Source organism: Leopardus geoffroyi, chromosome B2 (assembly GCF_018350155.1).
Source record: "Leopardus geoffroyi isolate Oge1 chromosome B2, O.geoffroyi_Oge1_pat1.0, whole genome shotgun sequence".
Classification (NCBI taxonomy): Eukaryota; Metazoa; Chordata; class Mammalia; order Carnivora; family Felidae; genus Leopardus; species Leopardus geoffroyi.
This window is the reverse complement of record NC_059332.1, coordinates 215,263-239,578: the sequence shown is the minus strand read 5'-3', so window position 1 is coordinate 239,578 and position 24,316 is coordinate 215,263. Positions and strand designations below refer to the sequence as shown.

Genomic DNA, 24,316 nt, shown 5'->3' with positions numbered 1-24,316 from the left:
AGGGGTGAGGGGTGCGGGGTGGACCCGGGGAAGGAGACTCGCGAGGGTGGTAGTAGGTGAGGGTGTGGCAGGAGAGGAGTGCAGAGGTGGGCGGGAAGGAAGGGAGGGAGGATCAGGAGGTGGGCGGGGACAGGGCTGAGGTTGGGGGGCGGGGGGGGGGGGGGGGGGGGGTGGTGCGGGAGGAAGGCGCGAAGGGGAGGGAGCTCCCGGAGGTGGGCCCAGGCAGGCCAGGCAGAGGTGGGTGGGGGCAGGGCAGAGGTGGGCGGGAGCAGGGGGAGGGAGCATGGAGCAGTGGGAGGGGGCAGGGCGGAGGTGGGCCGGCAGGCAGGGTGGACCGGGTGGGGGGCGCAGCGGCGAGGCACAGAGGGGACAGCGGAGTCCAGTGGACGCAATTTGGTGAGGACACAAGAGACACCGCCATTTCCCAGAGTCGGAGAGTCCGAGAGGCCACCCGGCCTCACAGAGGGGGGACTTCGTCCCGGCCCTCCCCTTCCCTCCCCCCTCCCAGCCTCACTTGTACAGCAAATGAACCCGGCTCCCGTCACAGCTGAGCCGGTCAGGGGGCTCATGGGGCCCCCTGGGCAGGCCCCCAGAGGGGTCTGGGGGCGTCGGGGGGTGGCGCCGCGGGCGGAGCTGCTGCCTGGACCGGAGCTGGTGGCGCAGCTCAGAGACGCGCTCCTCCTTCTGTGGGAAGAGGACGGGAGAAGGGGGAGTGAGGAGCGAAGTCGGGGGTGGGGGTGGGCAGGGACGCAGAGGCAACAGTGTACAGAGGAATGGAGAGTCAGGGAAGAGTGCACAAGGGTGGGGGGCGGGGGGAGAGGGCAGGGACGAGAAGGGACCAGAGAAGTGAGGACCAGGGACGACGGGAGGGACCGTCCGTGCGCCCCCACCGCGCACCTCGGCAATGATCTTCTCCAGCTCCCGGTTCTCCTTCTCCAGCAGCCGGGACTTCTCCTCGTCGTTGTTGTTGGTGGAGGACCCGGTCTTCATGGTGTCCTGAGCCTCTGACTGCCACTCGCCGCGGGTGACCAGCCGGCGCACCTGGGAGGCCAGTGTGGGGGGTGTGGGGTGCTGGAGCGGGGTGGAGGGGGGGAGGCCAGGAGGGGGGCAGGGGGGCAGGGAGCAGAGGCCCAGGATGAAGGCCGGGGTCGGGCCAGACCTTGGGGGGCGGGGGCCGGGGGGAGCCTGACCTTGGGCACGAACAGTACCACCAGAGTGATGTAGGAGGAGAACACTATGGCGAGGGACGCGAAGGCAAAGGCGGCGTCCTGCTGGCTGGACAAGATCATGGTGACGGGGGCGGTGATGAGGCACAGGACCTGCGGGCGAACGAGCTTGGGACCTCCGGGCTCTCCTCCCCCAGGACGGCCCATGAGGACACATGCCGGCACAGCTACCCTGCCACAGGGGCCCAAATGTGAGGCCACCCTCTTGGGCTCTAGGTCAGCCCCTGCCTCTCCTGCTACCATTACACACATTCAGTCCCCGAGTGTCCCACACCTGGTGGCAAGCCGACCTGGCCAGGGAACCACACACAAGCCATCTAACCTTTCTGCTTCCTCGCCCATGTAGTGGGGACAGTACCGTGTGCCTCATGGGCGGTCACAGGAAGATTAATGAGACAGTGTCTGCAGCGTGCTTTACCAACTGTAAAGTGCTTGGCAAGCCTGGGGCCTTAAAAACTATTAAAACCTGACTTGCACCCACTGACCCCAGGCAGCCCCTGGGCTCAGGGCCAGGTGCTACGGCTCACCGCCACATTGTAGATGGCCATGCCCACGGCCCTGTGGTCATTGATCTTCTCGGTGGACACGCTCTTGGTCTCATAGGCAAGAAAGATGCCCAGCAGCAGTAGCAGCCCCTTGTAACCATAGAAAATGCCTAGAACGGCAGGAATCGGTCACATGGGCAACAAGCCCTCCAAGCGTCCACCCCTGCGTCCACTCTCCGCCCTCACCCCCCACCTACTGCAAACAGGGCCCCCCTCCCGTCAGCCCCTCTGACCTAGCACAGCCATCTCTGTGCATCCCCCAACCTGACCACCTGACCACCTCCTCCTGGGACACAAGTGGTGACTGCTGACAGTAGCTATCCACCAGCCCCGGGGCCACACAATGTCTCACCCCCTCACCCTCCAGGCTGAGGGTATGTTTTACCCTTTGTGGTAAAACCACAAGACCAGAGCAATGTTCAGGAGGCCAAAAGGGGCCTGCCCCAGGCCCTCCCAGCTCTGGTCTTCCTATAGGGAGCAGACCAGAGAGAAGGGGTCAGGCCATCCCCCCTGGTCCCTCTGCCACACCCCTGCTTTAGCCCCCCGCTCCTCCTGGAAACAGTCCAACTCTCCCCCATCCCCAGAAAGGGTCAGTGCGATGACACAGAGGAGGACACTCTTATTCCGAAGACCCTTGTCCCCACCAGCCCGCTGTCCCTGCCCCACCCCCTCCCCCACAGCCCACACACCCAGCCATGTATTCATCTTCTTGGAGCTGCAGTGCTCCAGCTGGGGCAGGATGGACACATCAATGTCTTCCTTCGGCTCCTCCTTGGCAAAAGTCTAGTGGAGAAATTGGGCCACCAGAGAGATGGCAGTCACCCTCCCCGCCCACCCCTGCCCCCCCTTTTCTAGGAGACCCTGGATACTGATGCCAGGCCCCATGCTAGGCCCAGGGGTGTTTTCATGAACCCCAGCTTTCCACATGCCTGGAAGGTCTACACATCCCTCCTGGCTCCCCACTACTCGCTTTCATCAAGGAACCTCGGGGCACCGGAGCACGATGCTGGACAGCGCTCTCCCACGAGTGGCTGCACGCCTCCAGCCCGTACTCAGCCCGGACACCAGTGAGCCCCACTCGGCCCTGGCCTCAGTACCTCCTCCCAAGCTGTACCTCAATGGTTCGATGCAGGGGGTCCACAATCTGCCAGATGGCAAGAGTGACCACATCCATGCCCACCAGCAAGCCCACCGTGGCATACAGCTTCCAGGGCTCCAGCGTCTGCACAAACAGAGCACAGGCCAGTCGGAAGAAGCCCTCTAGGCCCCAGGAGCCAAGGACCTGAGGGCCGAGGAAGAGCAAGCAGCTCACCTTCCTCCACTCCTTCTTCTCCTCCTTCTTCGTGAAGACCGTATGCACCCACCAGATCTTAGTGAACATGGAGCCGTAGCCCAGACTGAACCCCAGCCCCAGGAGCCAGAGGCGGGCCTGGCACAGGACAAGAGAGCAGGGCAGTGTGGGGCAGAGCCTCGGGAGGGAACAGGCGTACCGCCGGTGGGGATGGGGGTGTGGAGGGCCAGCAAGGGAGTCCCTGCCTTCAGCAACGTCCTCCCATGCAGCAGGGTGACCGGCCACAATCTCCTGGGGTTACTGGCCAATCGGGCGGGTTACAGCCCCAGACCCTCCACAACACAGCCCCACCCACCTCTGCAGGCCCATCTACGGGGCCTTTGCTCCCCCTGCTCCAGCCACACTGACGTGCCCCCCTGAGATGCTGGCTCTTCTAACCCTGCAACCCACATGAGTGACCACCTTTATCTCTCCAGCTGGTAAAGCCCACGTGTCCTTTGATATTCAAATGCCACCCCTGCTGGGGTCCAGCCATGTCCTGAGCTGCTTCCTCTCTGCTTCCACAGCACTCTGTGCAGACACCCCTCCTAGAGCCCCCTCTGTCTACCTCTCCCACTGCTTTCTGGTTTTACTGGGGACACACAGCCTCTGGCGGGGTGCACGTGCACAGCTGCAGGGTCGGGACAGGCACACAAGGAGGCGTGAGGAGGGCAGGGAAAGAAGGACTATTTCCCACCAGCATAACAGAACTACAGAAGCCAGCCTTTCCCCACAGCCCAGGACCTGCCATGCCCCGAATACCAAGAACGTCCTCCCTGCCCCCACTCCCTGCTGTTAGTTCGGGTCTCCGGACCACAACCAAGGCCACCCTGGGAACCCAGTTCCTTCTCTCAGCCCCACACAAGCTGCCATTGTTCAAGGGCTCTTTGCGCAGACCCTCCTTCACCCTCAACACCTCCCCTCTTGTCCATGAGGCCATGGCAACCTTGGAACCGACAAGAGAGCCACACAGTGAGAAGGTCTGGAGGACAGAAAGAAGGAATGGGGCCAGGCAGGGACCACAGGGGTGGCATTAGGGGGACAGGGACAGTCGAGGAACGGCAGGGACCACGGCCTTCCGGGCCCGGGCTCCTGGACGGGGGGGGGGGGGGGGGGCGGGGGAGGACAGCTTCCTCCTGCAGGGTGTCTGCCCCACATCCTCCTTACCTGACAGACAAAGGGGAACTGGCTTCTGCCAATGTGGTAGCCGTCCAGCCCGAGGGGGAAGACGGCAGCCAGTGCCAGGGCACAGCCCACAGCAGTCAGATTGTTCAGGTGGGGCTGGGAGTTCTGGATGTAGCTAGGGGCAGAGGCGGGGGGGCGGGGGGGCGGGGGGGGCGGGGGGGGGGGAAGAGTAGAATTAACCTCCTCTCCTGGGGGGTCAGCTCCTCAGTGCCGCCAGGGCCTGACCCAAGCTCAGCCATGGGCAAGGGTGCATGGTGCAGCCTGGGAGACAAGGCCGCGTGGGCGGGGGCTAGCACAGAGCTGCGGGGAGCTCCCCAGCCCAGGACACCACCTGCACACACTGTGTCCCCTGGCCCCAGGGGCTCTTGGTGTCCAGACAGCTGCTTTGGGGCTGGGATGGGGGGTTTCCAGCCCAGTGGCCACTGGGAATGCATTAGAATGAAAGCATCCACCGCCCAAGGCCTCCGGAGGGTCTTATCCTTGGTCCCTCGGGAGGGGAGGGCATGCCCGCTGTCTGGGAGGGGCAGACAGAACAAGGAAAGTGTCAGGAAAGAGACTTACCGGACATGAGAGTTGTAGATGTTAAAAGACAGACAGACCACAGCCAGGACAATGCCCAGGCTGGACAGAACAGAGACGGAGATGAAGAGTTTCTGGGACATGAAGCGAAATGTCTTGATGACCAGGGTCTGGTCAGCCGGGGGGGCCCCTCCTGCATGGCATGGGTGGTAAGAGGGGTCTGGTCAGCTAGGGGTCTCTCCTGCATGGAACTGCAGGGGGGGGGAGGATCTGATCAGCTGAGGACCCCTCCTTCATGAAACTGGGGGGGTTCTGGCCAGGTGGGGGGCCCCTTCTGCATGGCATGAAGGGTAAGAGGGGTCTGGTCCCTCCTGCATGGAACTAGGGGAGGGGTCTGGCCAGCTGAGGACCCCTCCTGCATGGCACTGGGGGTTCTGGTCAGGTCGAGGGTCCCTCCTGCATGCAAATGGGGGATCTGGTCAGGTGGGGGGGTCCCTCCTGCATGGAACTGGGGATGGGGGCTCTGGCCAGCTGAGGAACCCTCCTGCATGGCACTGAGGGGTTCTGGTCAGGTGGGGGGGGTCCTCCTGCATGGAACTGGGGATGGGGGCTCTGGCCAGCTGAGGATCCCTCCTGCATGGCACTGAGGGGTTCTGGTCAGGTCGGGGGGGTCCCTCCTGCATGCAAATAGGGGATCTGGTCAGGTGGGGGGGTCCCTCCTGCATGGAACTGGGGATGGGGGCTCTGGCCAGCTGAGGACCCCTCCTGCATGGCACTGAGGGGTTCTGGTCAGGTCGGGGGGGTCCCTCCTGCATGCAAATGGGGGGTCTGGTCAGGTGGGGGGGGTCCTCCTGCATGGAACTGGGGATGGGGGCTCTGGCCAGCTGAGGAACCCTCCTGCATGGCACTGAGGGGTTCTGGTCAGGTGGGGGGGTCCCTCCTGCATGGAACTGGGGATGGGGGCTCTGGCCAGCTGAGGAACCCTCCTGCATGGCACTGAGGGGTTCTGGTCAGGTGGGGGGGTCCCTCCTGCATGGAACTGGGGATGGGGGCTCTGGCCAGCTGAGGAACCCTCCTGCATGGCACTGGGGGGTTCTGGTCAGGTCGGGGGGGGTCCCTCCTGCATGCAAATGGGGGGTCTGGTCAGGTGGGGGGGGGTCCTCCTGCATGGAACTGGGGATGGGGGCTCTGGCCAGCTGAGGACCCCTCCTGCATGGCACTGAGGGGTTCTGGTCAGGTCGGGGGGGTCCCTCCTGCATGCAAATGGGGGGTCTGGTCAGGTGGGGGGGGTCCTCCTGCATGGAACTGGGGATGGGGGCTCTGGCCAGCTGAGGACCCCTCCTGCATGGAACTAGAGGGGGTCTGGTCAGGTGGGGGGGGTCCCTCCTGCATGCAAATGGGGGGTCTGGTCAGGTGGGGGGGGTCCTCCTGCATGGAACTGGGGATGGGGGCTCTGGCCAGCTGAGGACCCCTCCTGCATGGAACTAGAGGGGGTCTGGTCAGGTGGGGGTCCCTCCTGCATGGCACTGGGGGGGGGGGGGCAAGGGGGACAAGGAATGAAGATGGGGCAGGTGACACCATCCCTAGCCATGAGGACATGGGGACCCTCGCTGCCCTGGATGGGGGCCCCTCCAGTGCCCACTCCCTGCCGCAGGGGGTCAGGAAGCAGTCAGAAGTGAGGGGTGGAGCTACAGACCCAGATGTATCACCAAAGCCCTAGTCTGTTTCTGTCATTGTCTGTCCCGTGTGTTTTTCTGTCTGTTTTGCAGCAAAGGAAAGTGGGTGGGAAAGAAGGGTTGACAGAGATAAACCTCACGAGGTCTCTTATGACTCAAATCAAAAGCTGCAAAAGACCGCTGCAGAATCATAAATCCAGAAACTTCAAAGTATCCAGGCTGGTCTCCTCACCTTAGGAAAACACTGATCTGTGATTTTTACCCCTCGTAGGGTGATATCCCCAAAGGTGTTTTCTGGTTATTAATAGGGGAAGCTCAAATGTGTCATCGAGTTCACAAGGGAAAAAACGAGAAAGAAAAAAAAAACCAATTTCAATTTGTTTCGCTTTAAAAAGAAAAGTGTAATTTAGGCCGTGCAGCATTTATAGCAGCACAGAACACTGTCCTAAATTCAAATTATGAAGAAATGTCAGCTCACCAGCAGTGCTGGGAATCTCTAGATCCCAGCTGGGTAGGGCAGCTGTCCCCACCTCGGTCCCTCCTTTTGTCCACCTTGAGTGTCTTTCCTATTTCTGATCATTTAGCCCACAAAGCACACAAAGAGTAATTGTTTCCTTTTTCCCTTTAAAAAGCACGTTTCATTGGAAGAGAAGTACATGAGGTTTCAAAGCCTCTCCTACAGTTTAAGTTTTCCTGACGGAGATGAAGAGGCCATTGTCGGCCTCAAGTAGCTGGTTCAGAGACAGCAAGGCACCAGAACAGCTGGTAAACCCGGACGGGGTTTCCTGGCTGCCCCCTGTGCACCCCCACCCCTAACCCTCATACCTGAGCAATGTCCTATCCATACCAGTGCATTGCTACCAACCACCTGCCCCTCCCCAAATACACAGCTCCCCTAGCCGTGTCCTAACCTGGGCCCCCGCCCCCAGACCATGTACCCCGCGTTCTAGCCTCAGGCACCTGCCACCCCCTCACCCCCGTTCACATGCACAAGGCTCTCCCTCAACTGCTGAGGCACCGAAGGAAAACATCAGCAGGGCCCTGCTTACCAATCCACTTGTCCGTTTTGGACCAGGAGAGGTCATCCTTGGTGCTGTCATAGTAGCCAATCTTCTTGTAGCTTCCACCTGGATGGGGACAAGGTGGGGGGGGTGGGGGGTGGGGGTTGAGGGCCCAGCCCGGGCACCAGCTTCCCAGGGTTCTACTTCACCCTGAGCCCCTCAAGGGCACCTGGGAGGACCTGGGGGCCACCTGAACCAGCAATCTGACTGAAAGGCAGTATAGGATGGGCGCCAACGCACCGTAAATACAGAAGAACATCTTCTACGTCTAAATCGTCCGCCGCCGTGCGGCAGCCTCACACCTCTCACTGCGGATGTCTCGCACATCGATTCTGGCTTCTAAAGCTTTCAACATCCCTGCTCATTCTCCCTCTCATGACAGACAGAATCACAGGATCTATTTTCCCAGTGGCTTTCATTTTAATTTTAGACATTTCTCTTCTGTTGGCTTGGGTTCTAATTCCTTGGAAAGTTGCATCTGCCTCTTTAAAGACCCACAAGACAAGACGGAATGCAGCATGCAGCTCCTAAGATTCCTGCTCCACATCTGGTTATGAACAGCTTCCTTCAGAAGCCAGCGCACCGCCCTCCAGCAGGGGTGGGAGGAGGGGGGAGGATAGGGGGAGGAGGATGGGGCGAGGGGAGGGAAAGTTGGGGAGGGGAGGAGGATGGGGGATGGGAGGTAGAGGGGGGGAGGTGGTGCGAAGGAGGAGGATGGGAGGTGGGGGGAGGGGAAGAGGGGGATGGAGGGTGTTTTGGGGGGATGGGGTGGGGAAAGGCGGATTTTGGGGGGATGGGGTGGGATGCGGGGAGGAGGAGGGGGGTGAGGATAGGGTGTGGAAGAGGAAAGAGGGGTGGGAGATGGGAGAAGGGGGATGGGGGGCAGGAGAGAAAGAAACTTCCCTCCGAAGGCCACACAATGGCTCTCTTGCAGGGGCTCTAGGAAGCTGGTTGGGGTGTGAACAGTTCAGCTCACAGAAACCTGGCAAATACACACATACATGTGGTAAATTATAAGAAAATGCAATCTAGAAAAACCAAACTATATACACCACACAAAAATTAGGATGCTTGTTTATATAGCAGGGAAACTCAATAGGTTGGTTCCTTTACAAACGGTCTCTGCCAGATATGGCTTTCCTTGAGTTGTGGGTAAGTGACCAACAAGGCGTTGGCCCCTCTTTGGCAAGCCACCCAAGGGAAATTCCTGAAATTAAATGGGAAGCCACTGGGGAAAGACGGGCTTTCACTTTGCCTGCCCCTCTCCAACTCCTGAAAACCCACCGTCCCTCAGCTTTCCACTGCTCTCATACTGTAAGAGCTTGATGAGCAGTTAGAGGAGAGCAGCCAGAGGTGGGAGGCCCCTAGGTCATTGAGTCTTGCCCCAGGCGGTGACCCCGAACGGCTGGCCCCTGCCCACTGTGCTCACCCTGCAGCTGCTCGATGAGAGTCCAGGCCATCCGGGAGCCGCTGGCATCGAAGACCACATGCCCCTGAGGGAGGGAAACAGGCGGAGGCAGACAGAGGTGATAAAAGCGGGAGCGAAAAGAGGCTCGGGGACTCTCTGGGTCCTTATGCTTTGATGTAACTGAGCCTCTGAATGAAGTCTATTTCTGGCATTTGCCTGCATATAGGACGTACCCCAGATGCCCATACCCTAGATTTCAGACACATTAGTCTGTTGAAAAGAAGCTTCGCCCATGGGATGTGAGTGAGAAAGAACCCCAGGTAGAGCACCGGAGACCCGGCCCCTGGCTGTGTGACCTGGGTCGTCATGAAATCCTTCTGGACACTAATTTCCCCACTCTGAAAGGAACAGGAGACAACCTACCCGACTATTTCCTCCTCTAACGCTCTACGGTTCTCATCTATTAATTCCTACACTGGAAAGAAATGAGGGAGAGGTGGAAAGAAAAGGAATACACCACTTTTCCTTCCAGTCTCTTATGGGTTCTTCTGGTTTGGGGGTCCCTACCCCCCAACCCAAGACCCATTATTGCAGAGACTGACGTGCACATCCAGGAGGAGGCCGCTGTGTCTGTGGGAGGATGGGGAGTGTGAAGGAGGTCACTGTAACTCACAGAGACGCCCTCGAAGGACGAGGAGTTCATCGCCCGGTAGATTTGGTCAGTAATGGTCTGGTTGTTATAGTTGAAGTCCTCCAGGCGCACCCCCGAACGGCCACCCCCTCCGGACGTCTTGTTCAGAGCCAGCGCCAAGGCCCAGATGGCGTCGTAGGCCAGCGGCGCCTCCTGGAACCCACCGGTCTCCTCGGGGTGTCTCTTGAGTCGCTTGGTCAGCTTCTCCACAAACTCCTGGGATGTCTGCGGAAGGAAGGAGGGGAGAAAGGGTTGGCGCGGGAGGGGGTGGGGGGCACGGCTTCTGATTCTGGCTCCAGAACTTCTGTTGAACGGATGGTTTGTGCTCATGACAGATCGAGCGCACGGCCCTTCGAAATCTAACCATGCCCCTGTATCTCTTAGGTCAGCCGGTGAGCTGGGTCCAGGGGCTCAGCGTACCCAGCCACTAGCTCAGAATGGGAACAGAACGTCTAAGGAACAGTCACTCTGCAGAACGAATGGCAAGAGAAAGGAGACGTGGACGACCTTCTCTCGTGCTCAGACCCAGCACCTGACAGCTCCTCCAGTTCGGAAACACCCTAGATGAGGTTCCTGCAGAGCCCTCCTCACTGGACTCACCAGGCAGGAAGGGGACTCTTCAGTGTGCTACCTGCCTTACCGTCCTCACGGGCCTTCAGCTCACAGCCCCCTGAAGGGTGTTCGAGAGACTGAGAGCCCAGAAGCAACCTTCATGTGTTTGAGGTCCAATACTCATCCCCTACCCACACCCTCCCCACCCTCAACCTCTTTCCTCCAGAAGCTAAAGAGAATGAGATAGCTCCTGTAACTGTCAGGAGATGAATAAAGAGCCCTAAATTTCTGTACCTGGCAATGACCTCATTTGGCTAAATAACCATAGGTCAGTTGCTCAAGTTTTCGGAAATGTCTACCACGTAATGGAGAAAAATCACATCTGTCCTCTGTTACCTCCCAGAGGCCACACAAGGAAATACCCAGAGGCTACCTCTTGGCAAAGCACAAGCAATACACAGGGCACCTCAGAACTCTGTTAGATCTGGAATGTACTAACATCCTCAGACTCTAAGGAAGAAATGAATGATGAAGTATAAATAAAAATCTGTTTCCCATGCCCTGCCCGCTTTTCTTTCTATTCAACTTTCTGAAGATACAGGAGTGGGAGGTGCAAGGGGCAGGCAGTGTGGTACAGGGGAAACTGCCTCTAAAAACAGGCCAGGACCAAGTTCCATCCGTCTGCACACCCTCAGCACCCAGCCCTGTGCCCAGCACACCATGCACAAGCAGTAAACGTATCGTGGATCAGGGCAGCAAAAAATACCCCACATGTAATTCTAATGGGAGATACATGTCATTGTACATTTGCCCAAACCCACAGAATATACACCCCAAAAGCAAGCCCTTGTGTAAACTATGGGCTTTGGGCAATAACGTATCAATGTAGATTCATCAACTATAGGCACTCTGGTGGGAATGTTGATAATGGGGGAAGATGTGCACATATGGATTCAGGAAGTATATTCTTCTCAATTCTGCTGTGAACTTGAATTACTCTAAAAAAAATAAAGTATTTTTAAAAATGTCCATTGGCACTTTTCCAAAGAAGACATCCAGATGGCCAACAGACACATGAAAAGATACTCAACATCACTCATCATCAGGGAAATACAAATCAAAACACAATGAGGTACCACCTCACACCTGTCAGAATGGCTAACATTAACAACTCAGGCAACAACAGATGTTGGCGAGGGTGTGGAGAAAGGGGAACCCTCTTGCACCGCTGGTGGGAATGCAAACTGGCGCAGCCACTCTGGAAAACAGTGTGGAGATTTCTCAAAAAATGAAAAATAGAACTGCCCTACGACCCAGCAATTGCACTACTAGGTATTTATCCAAGGGATACAGTTGTGCTGTTTTGAAGGGACACATGCACCCCAATATTTATAGCAGCCCTATTGACAATAGCCAAAGTATGGAAAGAGCCCAAATGTCCATCGATGGATGAATGGATAAAGGAGATGTGGTATATATATAATGGAATATCACTCAGCCATCCAAAAGAAGAAATCTTGCCATTTGCATAATGTGGATGGAACTAGAGAGCATTATGATAAATGAAATGAGTCTGAGAAAGGCAAATATCATATGATTTCACTCAGATGTGGGATATAAGAAACAAAACAGATAAATGTATGGTGGGGGGAGCAAGAGGAGAGAGGGAAACAAACCACAAGAGACTCTTTTCAACGTTTATTTATTTTTGGGACAGAGAGAGACAGAGCATGAACGGGGGAGGGGCAGAGAGAGAGGGAGACACAGAATCGGAAACAGGCTCCAGGCTCTGAGCCATCAGCCCAGAGCCCGATGCGGGGCTCGAACTCACAGACAGCGAGATCGTGACCTGGCTGAAGTCGGACGCTTCACCGACTGCGCCACCCAGGCGCCCCAAGAGACTCTTAATGACAGAGAACAAACTGAGGTTGATGGAGGGAGGGTTAGGGGGATGGGCATTAAGGAGGGCACTTGTTGGGATAAGCCAACATCCCACTTGTATGTAAGTGATGAATCACAGAGTGCTCCTCCTGAAAACAATATTTCACTGTATGTTAACTAACTAGAACGTAAGTACAATTTTGGAAGAAAACAAAATAATAAAAACAACTTGAAAAAATAAAAAATAAAACTAAAAATGTCCACTGGTGGGGGGCCTGGGTGGCTCAGTCGGTTAAGCATCCGACTCTGGTTTCAGCTCAGGTCATGATCTCACGGTTTGTGAGTTTGAACCCCACGTCGGGATTCTCTCTCCCTCCCTCCCTCTCTCTCTCTGTCCCTCCCCTGCTCACACCCTCTCTCTTGTCTGTCAAAATAAATAAATAAGTAAACTTTTAAAAAAATGTCCATTGGATAGATCTCAATTCCAACTGACCCATCTACCTGCTGTGTAACCTCAAGTGACTTATTAAACCCCACTAGTTGGTTATTCAACTTTTTTTAAGTGGTCTTCAAGCTCAGTGAAGAGCCCAACATGGGACTTGACCTCATGATCAAGACCTGAGCTGAGATCAAAGGTTGAACACTTAACCCACTGAGCCACACAGGCGCCCCCTGGTTATTCAACTTTAAAATGGGCATAATACTATCTCGAAGGGTTATTATATAAAATAACAATATATATAAAATACAGGGTATAAAGTAAGTTGCAGTTTCTCTTTGTGAATCTCCTTGTCTCTTAATCTCACTGTTGTCACTGATACTCAGATCTATAATCAGGCTCAGCATTTCAGGACCTGTATCCCCAACTGTCTCTGAGGCATTTGTAACTATACGATCAGTAATCCAAAATTAAAAATATCTAAGACTAAGCTCAATTTTTCTTCACTCCCAACACTTCCCAATACATGAGACTGAAGCTTTAGAATCACCTTGGGCTCTTTCAAATCATGAAGTCCTCTCAATTCTTCTATTGAAATGTTTCATTAATAACCATCAGCCCCTATGGGGCACCTGGGTGGCTCAGTCGGTTAAGCGGCCGACTTCGGCTCAGGTCATGATCTCACGGTCCGTGAGTTCAAGGCCCATGTCGGGCTCTGTGCTGACAGCTCAGAGCCTGGAGCCCGTTTCAGATTCTGTGTCTCCCTCTCTCTCTGCCCCTCCCCTGTTCATGCTCTGTCTCTCTGTGTCTCAAAAATAAATTTAAAAATGTTAAAAAAAAAAATTAAAAAGGGGCGCCTGGGTGGCTCAGTCGGTTAAGCCTCCGACTTCGGCTCAGGTCATGATCTCGCGGTAAGTGAGTTCGAGCCCCGTGTCGGGCTCTGTGCTGACAGCTCAGAGCCTGGAGCCTGTTTCGGATTCTGTGTCCCCCTCTCTCTGACCCTCCCCCGTTCATGCTCTGTCTCTCTCTGTCTCAAAGATAAATAAACGTTAAAAAAAAAATTAAAAAAAAAATAACCATCAGTCCCTACACTGAAAAATGTTAATAATAATAGCTAACATTTCTATTTCCTTACAATGTACTAGGTATTTTCTAACATATTTATAAGGTATTTCTAAGGTGTATATATAAATTTATTTAATCCTCAAATAATCTAATGAGGTTTATTGCCCATTTTAGAGATAAAGAAACAGGCACAGAAAAGTTAAACTTGCCAGAAGTTATACTGCACAGCAGGGCTGGGATTCAAGGCCAGGCAGCCTGGCATCAAAGTCCTTACTCTTGGGGTGACTGGGTGGCTCAGTCGGTTAAGCGTCCGACTTTGGCTCAAGTCAAGATCTCACGTTTGTGGGTTCGAGCCTCGCGTCGGTCTCTGTGCTGTCAGCTCAGAGCCTGGCGCCTGCTTTGGATTCTGTGTCTCCCTGTCTCTGCTCCTCCTCCGCTCTCTCTCTCTTTCTCTCTCTTTCAAAATAAATAAATAAAAACTTAAACAAAAAACAAATGTGATGGAGGGGCGCCTGGGTGGCGCAGTCAGTTAAGCGTCCGACTTTGGCTCAGGTCACGATCTCACAGTTTGTGAGTTTGAGCCCCGCGTCGTTCTCTGTGCTGACAGCTCAGAGCCTGGAGCCTGCTTCAGACTCTGTGTCTCCCTCTCTCTCTGCCCCTTCCCCTGCTCACACTCTGTCTCTCTCTCAAAACTAAACATTAAAAAAAATTTTTTTTAAGCAGGGAAAAGCTGACAACAAACCTGGAAACAATCTCAGTGTTCATCAGTGGGGAGTGTCCAGACCCACCATGATACATTATACAATGTTAGTTTAAAAGAGATAATTTAGGGGCGCCTGGGTGGCTCAGTTGGTTAAGCGTCCGACTTTGGCTCATGTCATGATCTCACGGTTCATGAGTTCGAGCCCCGCATCAGTCTCTGTGCTAACGGTTGGAGCCTGGAGCCTGATTTGGATTCTGTGTCTCCTTCTCTCTCTGCCCCTCCCCACCTCCCCATCTTGCTCTCTATCTCCCTCTATCAAAAATAAATAAACATTAAAAAATAAAATCTTAAAAAAACACGAAGAAACAAAGTCCATAGTCCTCCTAACCACCTTGCATCACGTCTGCATGTGGACATGCCCCTTCCGAGAGCACCTGCCCAGCAGACAGCCGCTAAGCTGAGACTTTCTGAGTCATCCTCAGCCTCAAAGTCTATCCAATCTCCAGTTCAAGGTAAACACTGTATCAGGAAAATACCCAGATGGAAAGGGATTCATCTGCTAGGAATGGGGTCCCCCCTGACCACATCTTCACAATTTCTGCTGGCTCCAGGTCACTTGACAAACACACTTGACCACGGGGGGCATCGGCCCCCCCTGACTAAAGTTACCAAAAAAATGCTTCCCCTTGGGTCAACAGAGATACAGTTGCAAATGTTCAAGTAGAAACATTACTAGGCAGCTCAAGGAGAGGCAAACAGCAAAACTTCTACAACCCACAGAAATTAATAATCAAGTATAACTTTATGACCCTAATTTTCACCAGCCCTTCTGTTACAGCCCTTTCTGGTGCTTCACACTGACCTAAAGGGTGTGTCCTGGGGCAGCTTTTGATTTTGTATCGTACCAAGACCTGATGAGACCTCTACCCCAAGAGACAGAATCTTATCCCCAGGTATGGCCACCTCCCCACTGCCCCTCTAGCCCCAGAACTGCAATATTTCCCCAAAACTACTCCAACCTACTGTCCTAAACTATGTTTCTCAACATATGCAGAAAAAGGATTCCATAAAAAGGATACCCATTCACAATAAAATCCCTTGGCATTAAGAAAAACAAAAATAAAAATAAACCAGGGTTTCGCAATCTCTGCACTATTGACATTTGGATCAGGATAATTCTTTGCTGTGGGTACTGATCTGTGCCTCATCGGATGTTTAGAAGCATCCCTGGCTTACCCGTCAGAAGCCAGTCGTGACAACCAAACTTATCCCTAGATATTGCAACCTTTGGAAAACTACCGCTCGAGCCAACAGTCCTCAAGATGTGGTCTCCAACCAACAGCACCAACATCCCCAGGGCAATGGTTAGAGATGTAGGTTCCCAGGTCCACCTCAGACCCGCTGGATCTGAACTTCCAAAGGGAGAGCCCAGTAATGTGTGTCCTAATAACCCTCCAGGAAGGTGAAGCTTGAGAGCCAGTGCCCTTAAGTGACAGCCATCCTTACGGGCCAGAGGCAGCTCTGCTTTTCTCAGTCAGCATGGCTCTGGCCCCTGGGCCCAGCCTGTGTTTCTGGTCCACCCTCCTGGTCCCTGCTTGATTCATCCACCATCTCTTCCCATCAGTGGTTCAGGCTGCTTCTACCCCTGGAAAATCCCGGCTGCTCCACTTGGTGTTTCAAGCTATGAAGCAGACCTCCCGTCACCAGAACAAAGGCTACGGCCTCAAAGGCAGGCACTACCTCTCTCTAGAGACCAAGAGCCAGAAAGAGACCCTCTCGCTCATTGAGTTCCAGAGCCCAGATGTCCCTCTTCTCTGCCAGGGACTCCACTGTTGCCTGCTGTGGGGCAGAAGCTGGGACGGGCAGGGCCTGGGCTCTAGGCACCAGCCCCAGTACTCCCCAGGTTCTCTCCAGGTTCCTCAGGATGGCTCACTGCTCAGGTGCTCCGCAGGAAAGCGATCCCTGGGAATTTCCCTGGACAGAGTCCACAACTGGTGTCCACACAACACAACCCTCTGCTAGAACAGACTGACTGGACCTTCTTCCTCCCCTGCTCCAAAACTGTCACCAGCTCAGGTGTTAGCCAATAAAGGCACAGAGTCTTTAGTCAGAATTCATGGTTTTCCATGGAGGGTGATGGGGCAGAGGGGTCTGGGGTCAGACTCCAACAGGGGCCAACTCTGGCCTCACGACTCAGCAGGGACAGGGCCGGAGGGTGATGGGGCAGAGGGGTCTGGGGTCAGACTCCAATAGGGGCCAACTCCGGCCTCACGGCTCAGCAGGGACAGGGCCCCTAGGCCAAGTCACGTAACCTCTTTGCATCAGTTTCCTGGTCGATAGAACAGAATGAAAACCCTAATCAGAGCACTGGTGGGAGGATCACTGAAATCATGTACCTAAGCTCCTGGTTTTACTACACAAAAGCATTTTCACTGAACCTTTGTTTTGATGACATATTTGGGACTTTACAACCATGAATTTGCCCCTGGCATGCTTTCCAAAACAGGTACCCCAGGCCTGGAGCTACCCCTGGGAGGAATGAGCAGGCATGCAGATTGCCCTGTAAGCTGGCTCAAGACGCCCATGGTCCTCGGGGTATAGCACTGAGAGGAAAGGAGCGGGTGCCCCTCCCGCGGGGCCACCCCAGCCTTCCCAACCAGAGCATGCGCCTCCCAGCTCTAGGTCTGCCACTATCCGTTATCCGGAAGTAACTGATTTCAGAAGTCCCTTTCATATCTGAAATTCTAAAAGGGAATCATTGAAACAACATCAGGAACCAAGCTAATTGAGTATCAATCAGGAGTGAATAGTAAGCAAGTGCAAAGGGCCCGGAAGTCACTAAGAGAATAAAAGGCGTTTCAGCTCAGGAACAGCTCTGCCGAGGCGCCTGCGTCTACGAGGCGCCTGCGTCTACGGCATCTATATTATCATTAACGCCTCTCCTTCACTTGACTTCTTGCCAACTGCTCCTTGTTGCCATGGTAACAGCCCTTCCACTCAGGTGGGCCTAGTGAACTTGCCCCTCCCATCTCTCCTTCCCGCTCCCCGGCCCTGCCAGGCTCCCTCAGTCCTCGCCCCTGCCCAGGGGCTGGCTTCTAGGTCCCCACTCTCACCATGTTGGAGATGCTGCGGGTATTGGCCGGGTTCAGCATGACGATCTCAGTGGTGATGTGGCCTTCCACAGCCTCCGTCATCTCGTCCACTGTGCAGTTGATGGACGGGTCGTAGATCTTGAACCAATTGTCAGCATACCAGCCGATGAGGAACCACACGTACTTCTTCCCGAAAAGCCGCTCCTTGTACACCTGAATGCAGAGGAGGAGGGAGGCTGGGCCCTTCGTTCTCCTTTTATTTCCCTTGACACTCTCCAGCCTCTTGGGAATCAGAGAAGAGCAGAGAATTGAAAAGAGGAATCTACAAGTCTCGGGGGGGAGTGGGAAAGACTCGGCGATTCCTCCTTCTGAGCTCCTCCCCAGCTAGTCAGGAAAGATGGGACTCGGGCTCCTGCAGAAGCACAGAGGGTACAAAACTGAGATCTGGAGAAAGTGCTGTGTGCGAGAAGCCAAGATGGGAGGCAGAGTCAACAGACAGGAGCATCGCATTACTCGTCATCTCACAGCATCTGCTATCAACCTGATCAGAGATGCAAACAGGAGACCCCACAACACACCCAACGTACAGAGCCCACCCAGACCCCTGCCTCCTCTGATTCCAACTCTACCTCACAAAAAACTTTCCGGGCTTCGGTCTCATAGAACAGTCCCACGATGATCCGGGCATCCTGGCGCTGCAGAGTGGACAGAAACAGCTGCTGGGGGAGGCCTGGAAACAGCCAGCTGCTGAGGGAGGCCTGGAAATAGCCAGCTGCTGCCACGGCATTCATCCCCTGCCCCAGAGTGCTTAATGCAGGGTTCTGCTGGAGGGGTAGCATAGAAATGTCACTGGACAATGGAAATTAACCTCCCCAGGAGATGCTACTGTCTCGCAGAGTCAAAATTCTGTGATGCGATAGAGATGTTAGCTGGGGGGTGGAGGAGAGGGGAAAGTGGGTGATGGGCATTGAGGAGGGCACTTGTTGGGATGAGCAGTGGGTGTTATATGGAAACCAATTTGACAATAAATTATATTCTGGGGCGCCTGGGTGGTGCAGTCGGTTAAACGTCCGACTTCAGCCAGGTCACGATCTCGCGGTCCGTGAGTTCGAGCCCCGCATCAGGCTCTGGGCTGATGGCTCAGAGCCTGGAGCCTGTTTCCGATTCTGTGTCTCCCTCTCTCTCTGCCCCTCCCCCATTCATGCTCTGTCTCTCTCTGTCCCAAAAATAAATAAATAAACGTTGACAATAAATTATATTCATAAAAAAAAGAGATGTTAGCTAGCATGGGTTGTAATCGTATTGCAACACATCAATGTGTCATCACAGCTTATATAATATTACACATCAATTATATGCAACCTATAATATGTAACATGCAACATATAACTGCATGCTACATATATATATATATATATATATATATATATATATATATATACACACACACACACATATGTATCAGATCAACTCGTTGCAGGCTGCAAGCTTACACAATGTTATACACTAATTATATGCCAACAACCTGCCTGTCTGGTTCTCCTCTCCAGCCCACCACTGTCCCCCCAACCCGGTCCCTCTGCAGGCTGAGCCCACCACTCCCAGCCACCCCACCTTAAGGTTTTTGACAGGCACAGCTGGATCTGAGAAGAAACTCTGGCGGAAAGTAATCTCGATTCCAGCCTCCTTCACTCGTTCCTCTAGGTCGTCCAGAGTCTTGGGTGGGAATAACAAAAAACGGAGAAAGCACAGGTGCACAGTGGCATAAAGACCGGAGATGCTACCTGGGGATCATACGCTCTGAAGTGGAGGAACCGCAGTTCTGACCCTTCCTTCAATGGCATCTGCCCCAGGGTGGGAAGAGCTCAAAGGAAAGCAGCTGGGGTCTCAGGGATGGTCCTACGTGGGAAGGTACTTATGAGCCCCTCGCAAGGATCTGTGTCCTGGGAGGTCACGCTATCCCCCCACCCCCACCCCCCGCCAATCCCTACCAAGCAGCAAACATGGGGGAGAGCAGAACAGAGGAATCGGGGAAAGATGAGACAGGGTCTGGTGTGCGCACGATGGTCTCAACCTCAAGAGGCAAGTGGGCAGACAAAAGGATCACAGAAGAATGTCCTGGTCACTGAGAGAAAGTCAGGGGAGGATTGAAGGGCTGCTGAACATGAGGGCGGGTGGAGGATGCAAAGACCGGAATAAAAGGAGGGGCTGCCTCCGTCAGCTTCAGAGCCCTGAGCTTCCTCTTTTCCACCCGTGCTGTTCCAGAGACGTCTTCTGCCTCTCCCGTCCCTCCTTCTCCGTTCCCACTCACACCTGCCACCCCGAGCGTCTCTGGATTTGCTGCCTTTCTGGGTTCTTCTCTCACATTCTCTCTCTCATCTCATCTGAACTGTGGAGTGAACCTACTTTATTAGAAGTGGGTCATTTGGGTCTGTCTGGGGAAGAGAACATCAAAGGGAAAAAATGTCCTAAAACTAAGAAGTTGGGAAGAATCTTGAAAACCCAGCTCTGCTTATCCCTCTGGCTACAGAAAGAACATGCACCTAACCCAGTCGGAATTTGTCTGCTTTTGATAAAGAAACAGGATCTTCTCCCCAAAAGGGATCCTGGCCACATGTCTCCACTGGCACGTGGAAAATGCGCTCTCACCGAGGTGAAGACCTCAGTGGTCTGCTGGATGGTGGCGATCTTCCTCCAGCCCCACTTCTCAAAGAGCTTCACCCGGGTGGGATTGTGGAGTGTGGCCGACGGATGAGTTCGAAAGAACGTAGGGAAACGCTGCCGGTTGGACAGGGCCGGTGAGCTGGAGCCGTAGGAAAGCTGAGGGGCAGACACAGCGCGGGGCACACTCACGCTCCAGGCTCCCAGGAGAGGGGACCCTCACAGACCCACCGCCTGGCACCGGTGCCTGTTCCCTGGTCTGACTTCACTTCCGTCGGACAAGAAGCGAAGTCAGCTGCAGCTATCAGCCCCCTGCTGCCAGGAGGCCCCAAAGGACCAGGAGTCCTGCACCCGGGTCCCTCCACAGCCCTCTTACATGCTGTCCACCCCTGTTCAGCCCCCACCTTCTGAAACCCCCCCCCACCCCCACCTACCACAATGAGGTTCCACATCCTGGCGGCCTCGGCCACAAGTGTGGAGACAGAACTGCAGCCAGGCATGAGGATGATCTTGATGGGGTCGTTGTAGAGCAGCTCGTACAGGTACTTGGTGGCTTGGCCTGGGTCACACTGGATGGGAGGGGGTAAGCGTGGGTTCTCCCGGTGCCCCCCCCCCCGCATCTCCAACAATCTAGTCACTCCTCGAGGACCCATCCCACCGCTGCACCCTTGTGTGCTTTCACCATTTTCTCCTGCCTACCCTCTCCTGCACGCACCTCCATCCGTGTTCATGCAGACACAATCTCCCCTCCCTTCAGCCCCTGCTCAGACAGCCCCAGCCTCACTTCCTCTAGCACCCCTGTCCCTTTTCCCCTGTGTCTCTGCTCCAAATCTCTGTGAGTCTGCAGGAATGTGAATAAACTCTCCCCAAGTCCGCAGACAGGCTCCTCAAACATGGCATGAAAATTCCTCCCTCGCCTCTCCCCACCGTCCATTTTCCCCCGGCTCTTCCCTTTCCAGGGCTAGAGATAAACAAACAAGAGAGAACAGGGAACAGGACCACCAGGGGGTCCTGCTGGGCGATCCCTCCCCTCCTGCTGGGCTCTGACATTTGAAAAAGAAGCCTGGGGCGAGGGAGAAACAGGTGAGGAAAGAACTGGGAGAATAAATAGAAAAGGACTCTTAACAAACCGGGTGTTTTTAGGGGTGCGTGAAGGGGAGGCAGAGAGCGGGGGAGGGCAGGGGTGCTGGGAGGACGGCGCGTGGGGAGGAAGAGCCCCGTGGTCTCCCCCTGCCTGTTCCCCTCCTGCTGAAGTTTGACATTTCAGAAGCCGCTGGAGCCCCAAAGGAAGCAGAGAAGAAATGGAAGCCAGTGGGAAGCCAGGGCAGAGGAGAAACAGGAGGCACAGGGGACTGGGGGGGGGGGATGGAAAAGGGGGGGCCGGCAGTGAGCAAATAAGGAAGGCCCCCTAGAGCTGCTCGCTTCCCACTGAGGCCTGACATTTGAGACCCTGTGGGAAGCTGGAGCAGGGAGCCAGGTGGGGCAGGAAGAACAACACTCCCCCCCCCCCCCCCCCGCTAGGAGGGGCTTCTCCGGCAGGCCCCACCATCCTGAACTGCCCCAGGGGGTCACTGCAGATCCTCCCCCAGCCCACCGCAAGGCCCCTGGTGCCCCCCTCCTGGCTTGAAGGAAGGGTAGGCAGAAACACAGACACACCAGAGCATACACACAGGGCCACTAGCCTGCCCCACGTCTCTTCCTCCGCTTCTCCTTCCTCCCCTACCTGCTCTCAAACCCTTTCCCTCCACACCCTGCTCCTCACTGCAGATTCCCTCCGTGTGATGCCCACCCCCCTCCCCCAAAGACTTCCTCTCAGCCTCCCCTCCGCTCTCTTCTGCAAAGGATCCGGATTGGCAGGCAGGAAACCACAGGAAAGCGCACATTCCTGTTAGTCTGCTTCTCTCAGGCCCCCCTCCCCACCTGCTTCCCAGCACCTCTGGGGACTCCCCTCTCATGGTGGAAGAGTCTGAGCCCACACCCAGAGCTCCTGCTGACCCCAGTCGTGACACCTGCACCCAGCCCTCCCAGGCTCCCGCCCCAGACTCCCACCTCCAGCAGCCCTGACCCTCTGCCCTAACTCCTAACTCTTTTCCAGCTCCCTGCTGTGCCTGCACAGGCGTCCTGGGGTCATCTACCTAGGCCTCCTGCACGACAGGATTTCGTGCTCATTCTGGACCAGACAGTTAGAACATGTGTTTGAAACAAACTCCTCTAGCATGGAGAAGTTTAGGAGCCCCTCCCCAAGTGTCAGGAGGGATCTGAGTCCCCTCCCCAAGCTAACGGTCCCCATGCACCCCACCTTCAACCCCATTCCTGCCCCCTCTTCCCACACAAACCATTTCTAGGTGCAGATGGCTGTTGGAAAGAGTGACAATAAATCCTGAGTCCAGCCAGGTGTAAGATGACCGTCTCATCACCTCTGCACTCCACGGTCTCCCAGTCCCTCGCGTTTCCGGGGCCACACGTCAGACAGGATAAATCTGAGGCCGGAAGCCACATCCTTCCCCACGTTCCCAATTACTCAAACGGGACATAGGGTGGGCAAGGAAACTCATGGCCAACCCAAATTTTCTCACCTTCCGCCTTCCTCTGGTCCCCGCCTCCCTAACCCTTCGTGCTGGTCCTTTCTCACATCCTAGAGGCCACGGTGCTGAACGGAGGAGCCACTCCAGACCCAAGTTCCACAGGAGCCCAAGGACTGATCTTCACCCCAGCCCTCCTGCTTGCCCCCTCCCCCACGGCCCTTCTTGCTGGTTCTCTCTTCCGCCAGTTCCCAGACTCCCTCTATCCCTAGGCTCTTGTGCGGGCTCCCTGCAGACCGCTAACCCAGTTCGTCGCCCATCTCCCAACCGTTAGCCCCTCCCCAAGCACAACACGCAGTGTAACCCACAACCCAGGAACCCTCAACCCGGTTCTGGTGGAGAATGAGCAGAAACCTGGTGGAGCTCACCCCTACCTGGCTGTTTCGTTGCGATACATACACGAGAGCACGCAAGTCCCTCAAAATTTCCCTTACTCAGTCCCCATTCCTCCCAGCTCCAACCTGCTGTCAAGATTTACCTCGTTACCATGGAAAACGTGAGCCGGCCTCAGCTCCTGCCTCGGACACCTCCTCCACCCCTCCACCCACCCCGGGAGGTAACGGACTCCCCAGAGGGTCAGGGTCAGCTGGTGCCCTACACCCATCCCCAGTTCCCCCACCCCCGCCCCCAGGTCCAGGGGTCCTGGGGAGCGGAAGGGTCACGCTCCCAGAACGACCCACCTCCTAACCCCCTGACCCTCATCTTGAACCTCCAGCCCCTCTGACTCTCCCCAGGCTCCCACACCCCAGCCCACTTCCCTCCAGTCACACGTGAGAGGGGTCCACTTCGCCATCCCAGCGGTCACCCAGGCCAAGGCGCGTGGCTGGCCTCCTGCCCCGCTGTCCCCTTGCCCCCTGTCCTCCTATCCCTGTCCCCCTGCCCCCTGCCTCGTGTCCCCTGCCCCTGTCCCCCTGCCCCGTGTCCCGTGTCCCCTGCCCCCTGTCCCCTGCCCCCCCTACCCCTGCCCCTGCCCCCTCCCCGCCCCCGCCAGGACTACCTTGCTGTCGTGGTGGATGAGCTTGAGCTCGTAGTCCGGCAGGATGTCCCTGCGGCTGTTGACGTCCTCCAGCGCCATCTCCACCGCGGGCTGGCAGGCCTGGCCCCCCGGCCAGCCCCCGCTCATGGGGAACAGCGCCCCGATGTACACTGCGCGCCGCTCTGAGGAGGGGTGCGAGGGGACCCGCGGGTGAGGCCGCGGGAGGTGAGGGGAGTGGGAGGCCCACGCCGGGGCCACCCCCGCCGCCATCACCACCAGGAGCGGCAGCGGCCACCCCGCCCGGGGAGAAGGGACCCCCGGGCCCATGGCGTGGGGGGGGGGGGGCTGCTTGGTGGGGAGGAGCTCAGGGGGGACACTTTTCCCTGGGAGGGCTGCTGAGGGGGTGTCGAGGCGGCGCCTCCATCCCGGGTTTCGGAGGGCGCAGGGGGCCGGAGCCCCCAGGACGCTCGGAGGGCTGGCTCCCCGTGGCCCCCGCGGCTCCCGCCACCGCCGCTGCCGTGGCCACCGCGGACTCTCCTCGCGGACTGACCGACCGACCGAGGGGAGGAGGAGACGGACGGCTGGGAGGGGGCCCTGACGTCACGGGCGGCGCGCGGCGGCTGGGGGAGGGGCGGAGGGAGGCGCGCGCGCGTGGGAACGCCGGGGGAGGGGCGGCGGACGCGACCCCCGCGGGACGCCAGGGAGGGGCGTAGAGGGGAGGGGA

The 24,316-nt window shown here is 56.1% G+C and overlaps 1 protein-coding gene and 1 long non-coding RNA gene across 3 annotated transcripts in view; one reads left to right on the top strand and one right to left on the bottom strand.

Moving 5' to 3' along the window:
* Positions 1-315: 315 nt before the first annotated feature.
* The window catches only part of GABBR1 (gamma-aminobutyric acid type B receptor subunit 1), a 28,168-nt gene continuing 4,167 nt past the window's right edge, over positions 316-24,316 (bottom strand). Inside the window, exons 6-23 of the mRNA XM_045497154.1 lie at positions 23,614-23,774; positions 20,469-20,603; positions 20,023-20,193; positions 18,988-19,089; positions 18,003-18,068; positions 17,395-17,586; positions 9,624-9,866; positions 8,972-9,035; positions 7,531-7,608; positions 4,848-4,998; positions 4,269-4,401; positions 3,084-3,200; positions 2,886-2,993; positions 2,461-2,554; positions 1,754-1,881; positions 1,191-1,319; positions 898-1,041; positions 316-684 (exon numbers count right to left, since the gene is read on the bottom strand). Of these exons, the coding sequence (XP_045353110.1) occupies positions 511-684; positions 898-1,041; positions 1,191-1,319; positions 1,754-1,881; positions 2,461-2,554; positions 2,886-2,993; positions 3,084-3,200; positions 4,269-4,401; positions 4,848-4,998; positions 7,531-7,608; positions 8,972-9,035; positions 9,624-9,866; positions 17,395-17,586; positions 18,003-18,068; positions 18,988-19,089; positions 20,023-20,193; positions 20,469-20,603; positions 23,614-23,774 (2,390 nt within the window). The 3' untranslated portion in view covers positions 316-510. The remainder of the gene's footprint in view (positions 685-897; positions 1,042-1,190; positions 1,320-1,753; positions 1,882-2,460; positions 2,555-2,885; positions 2,994-3,083; positions 3,201-4,268; positions 4,402-4,847; positions 4,999-7,530; positions 7,609-8,971; positions 9,036-9,623; positions 9,867-17,394; positions 17,587-18,002; positions 18,069-18,987; positions 19,090-20,022; positions 20,194-20,468; positions 20,604-23,613; positions 23,775-24,316) is intronic.
* Positions 5,461-6,419, top strand: LOC123607906. 2 transcript variants are annotated; one of them, XR_006716969.1, is made up of 3 exons: positions 5,461-5,641; positions 5,820-5,952; positions 6,309-6,419. It is a non-coding gene; the product is annotated as an uncharacterized LOC123607906 (long non-coding RNA). The 2 variants fall into 2 exon arrangements; XR_006716968.1 differs by having other exon boundaries at positions 5,731-5,952.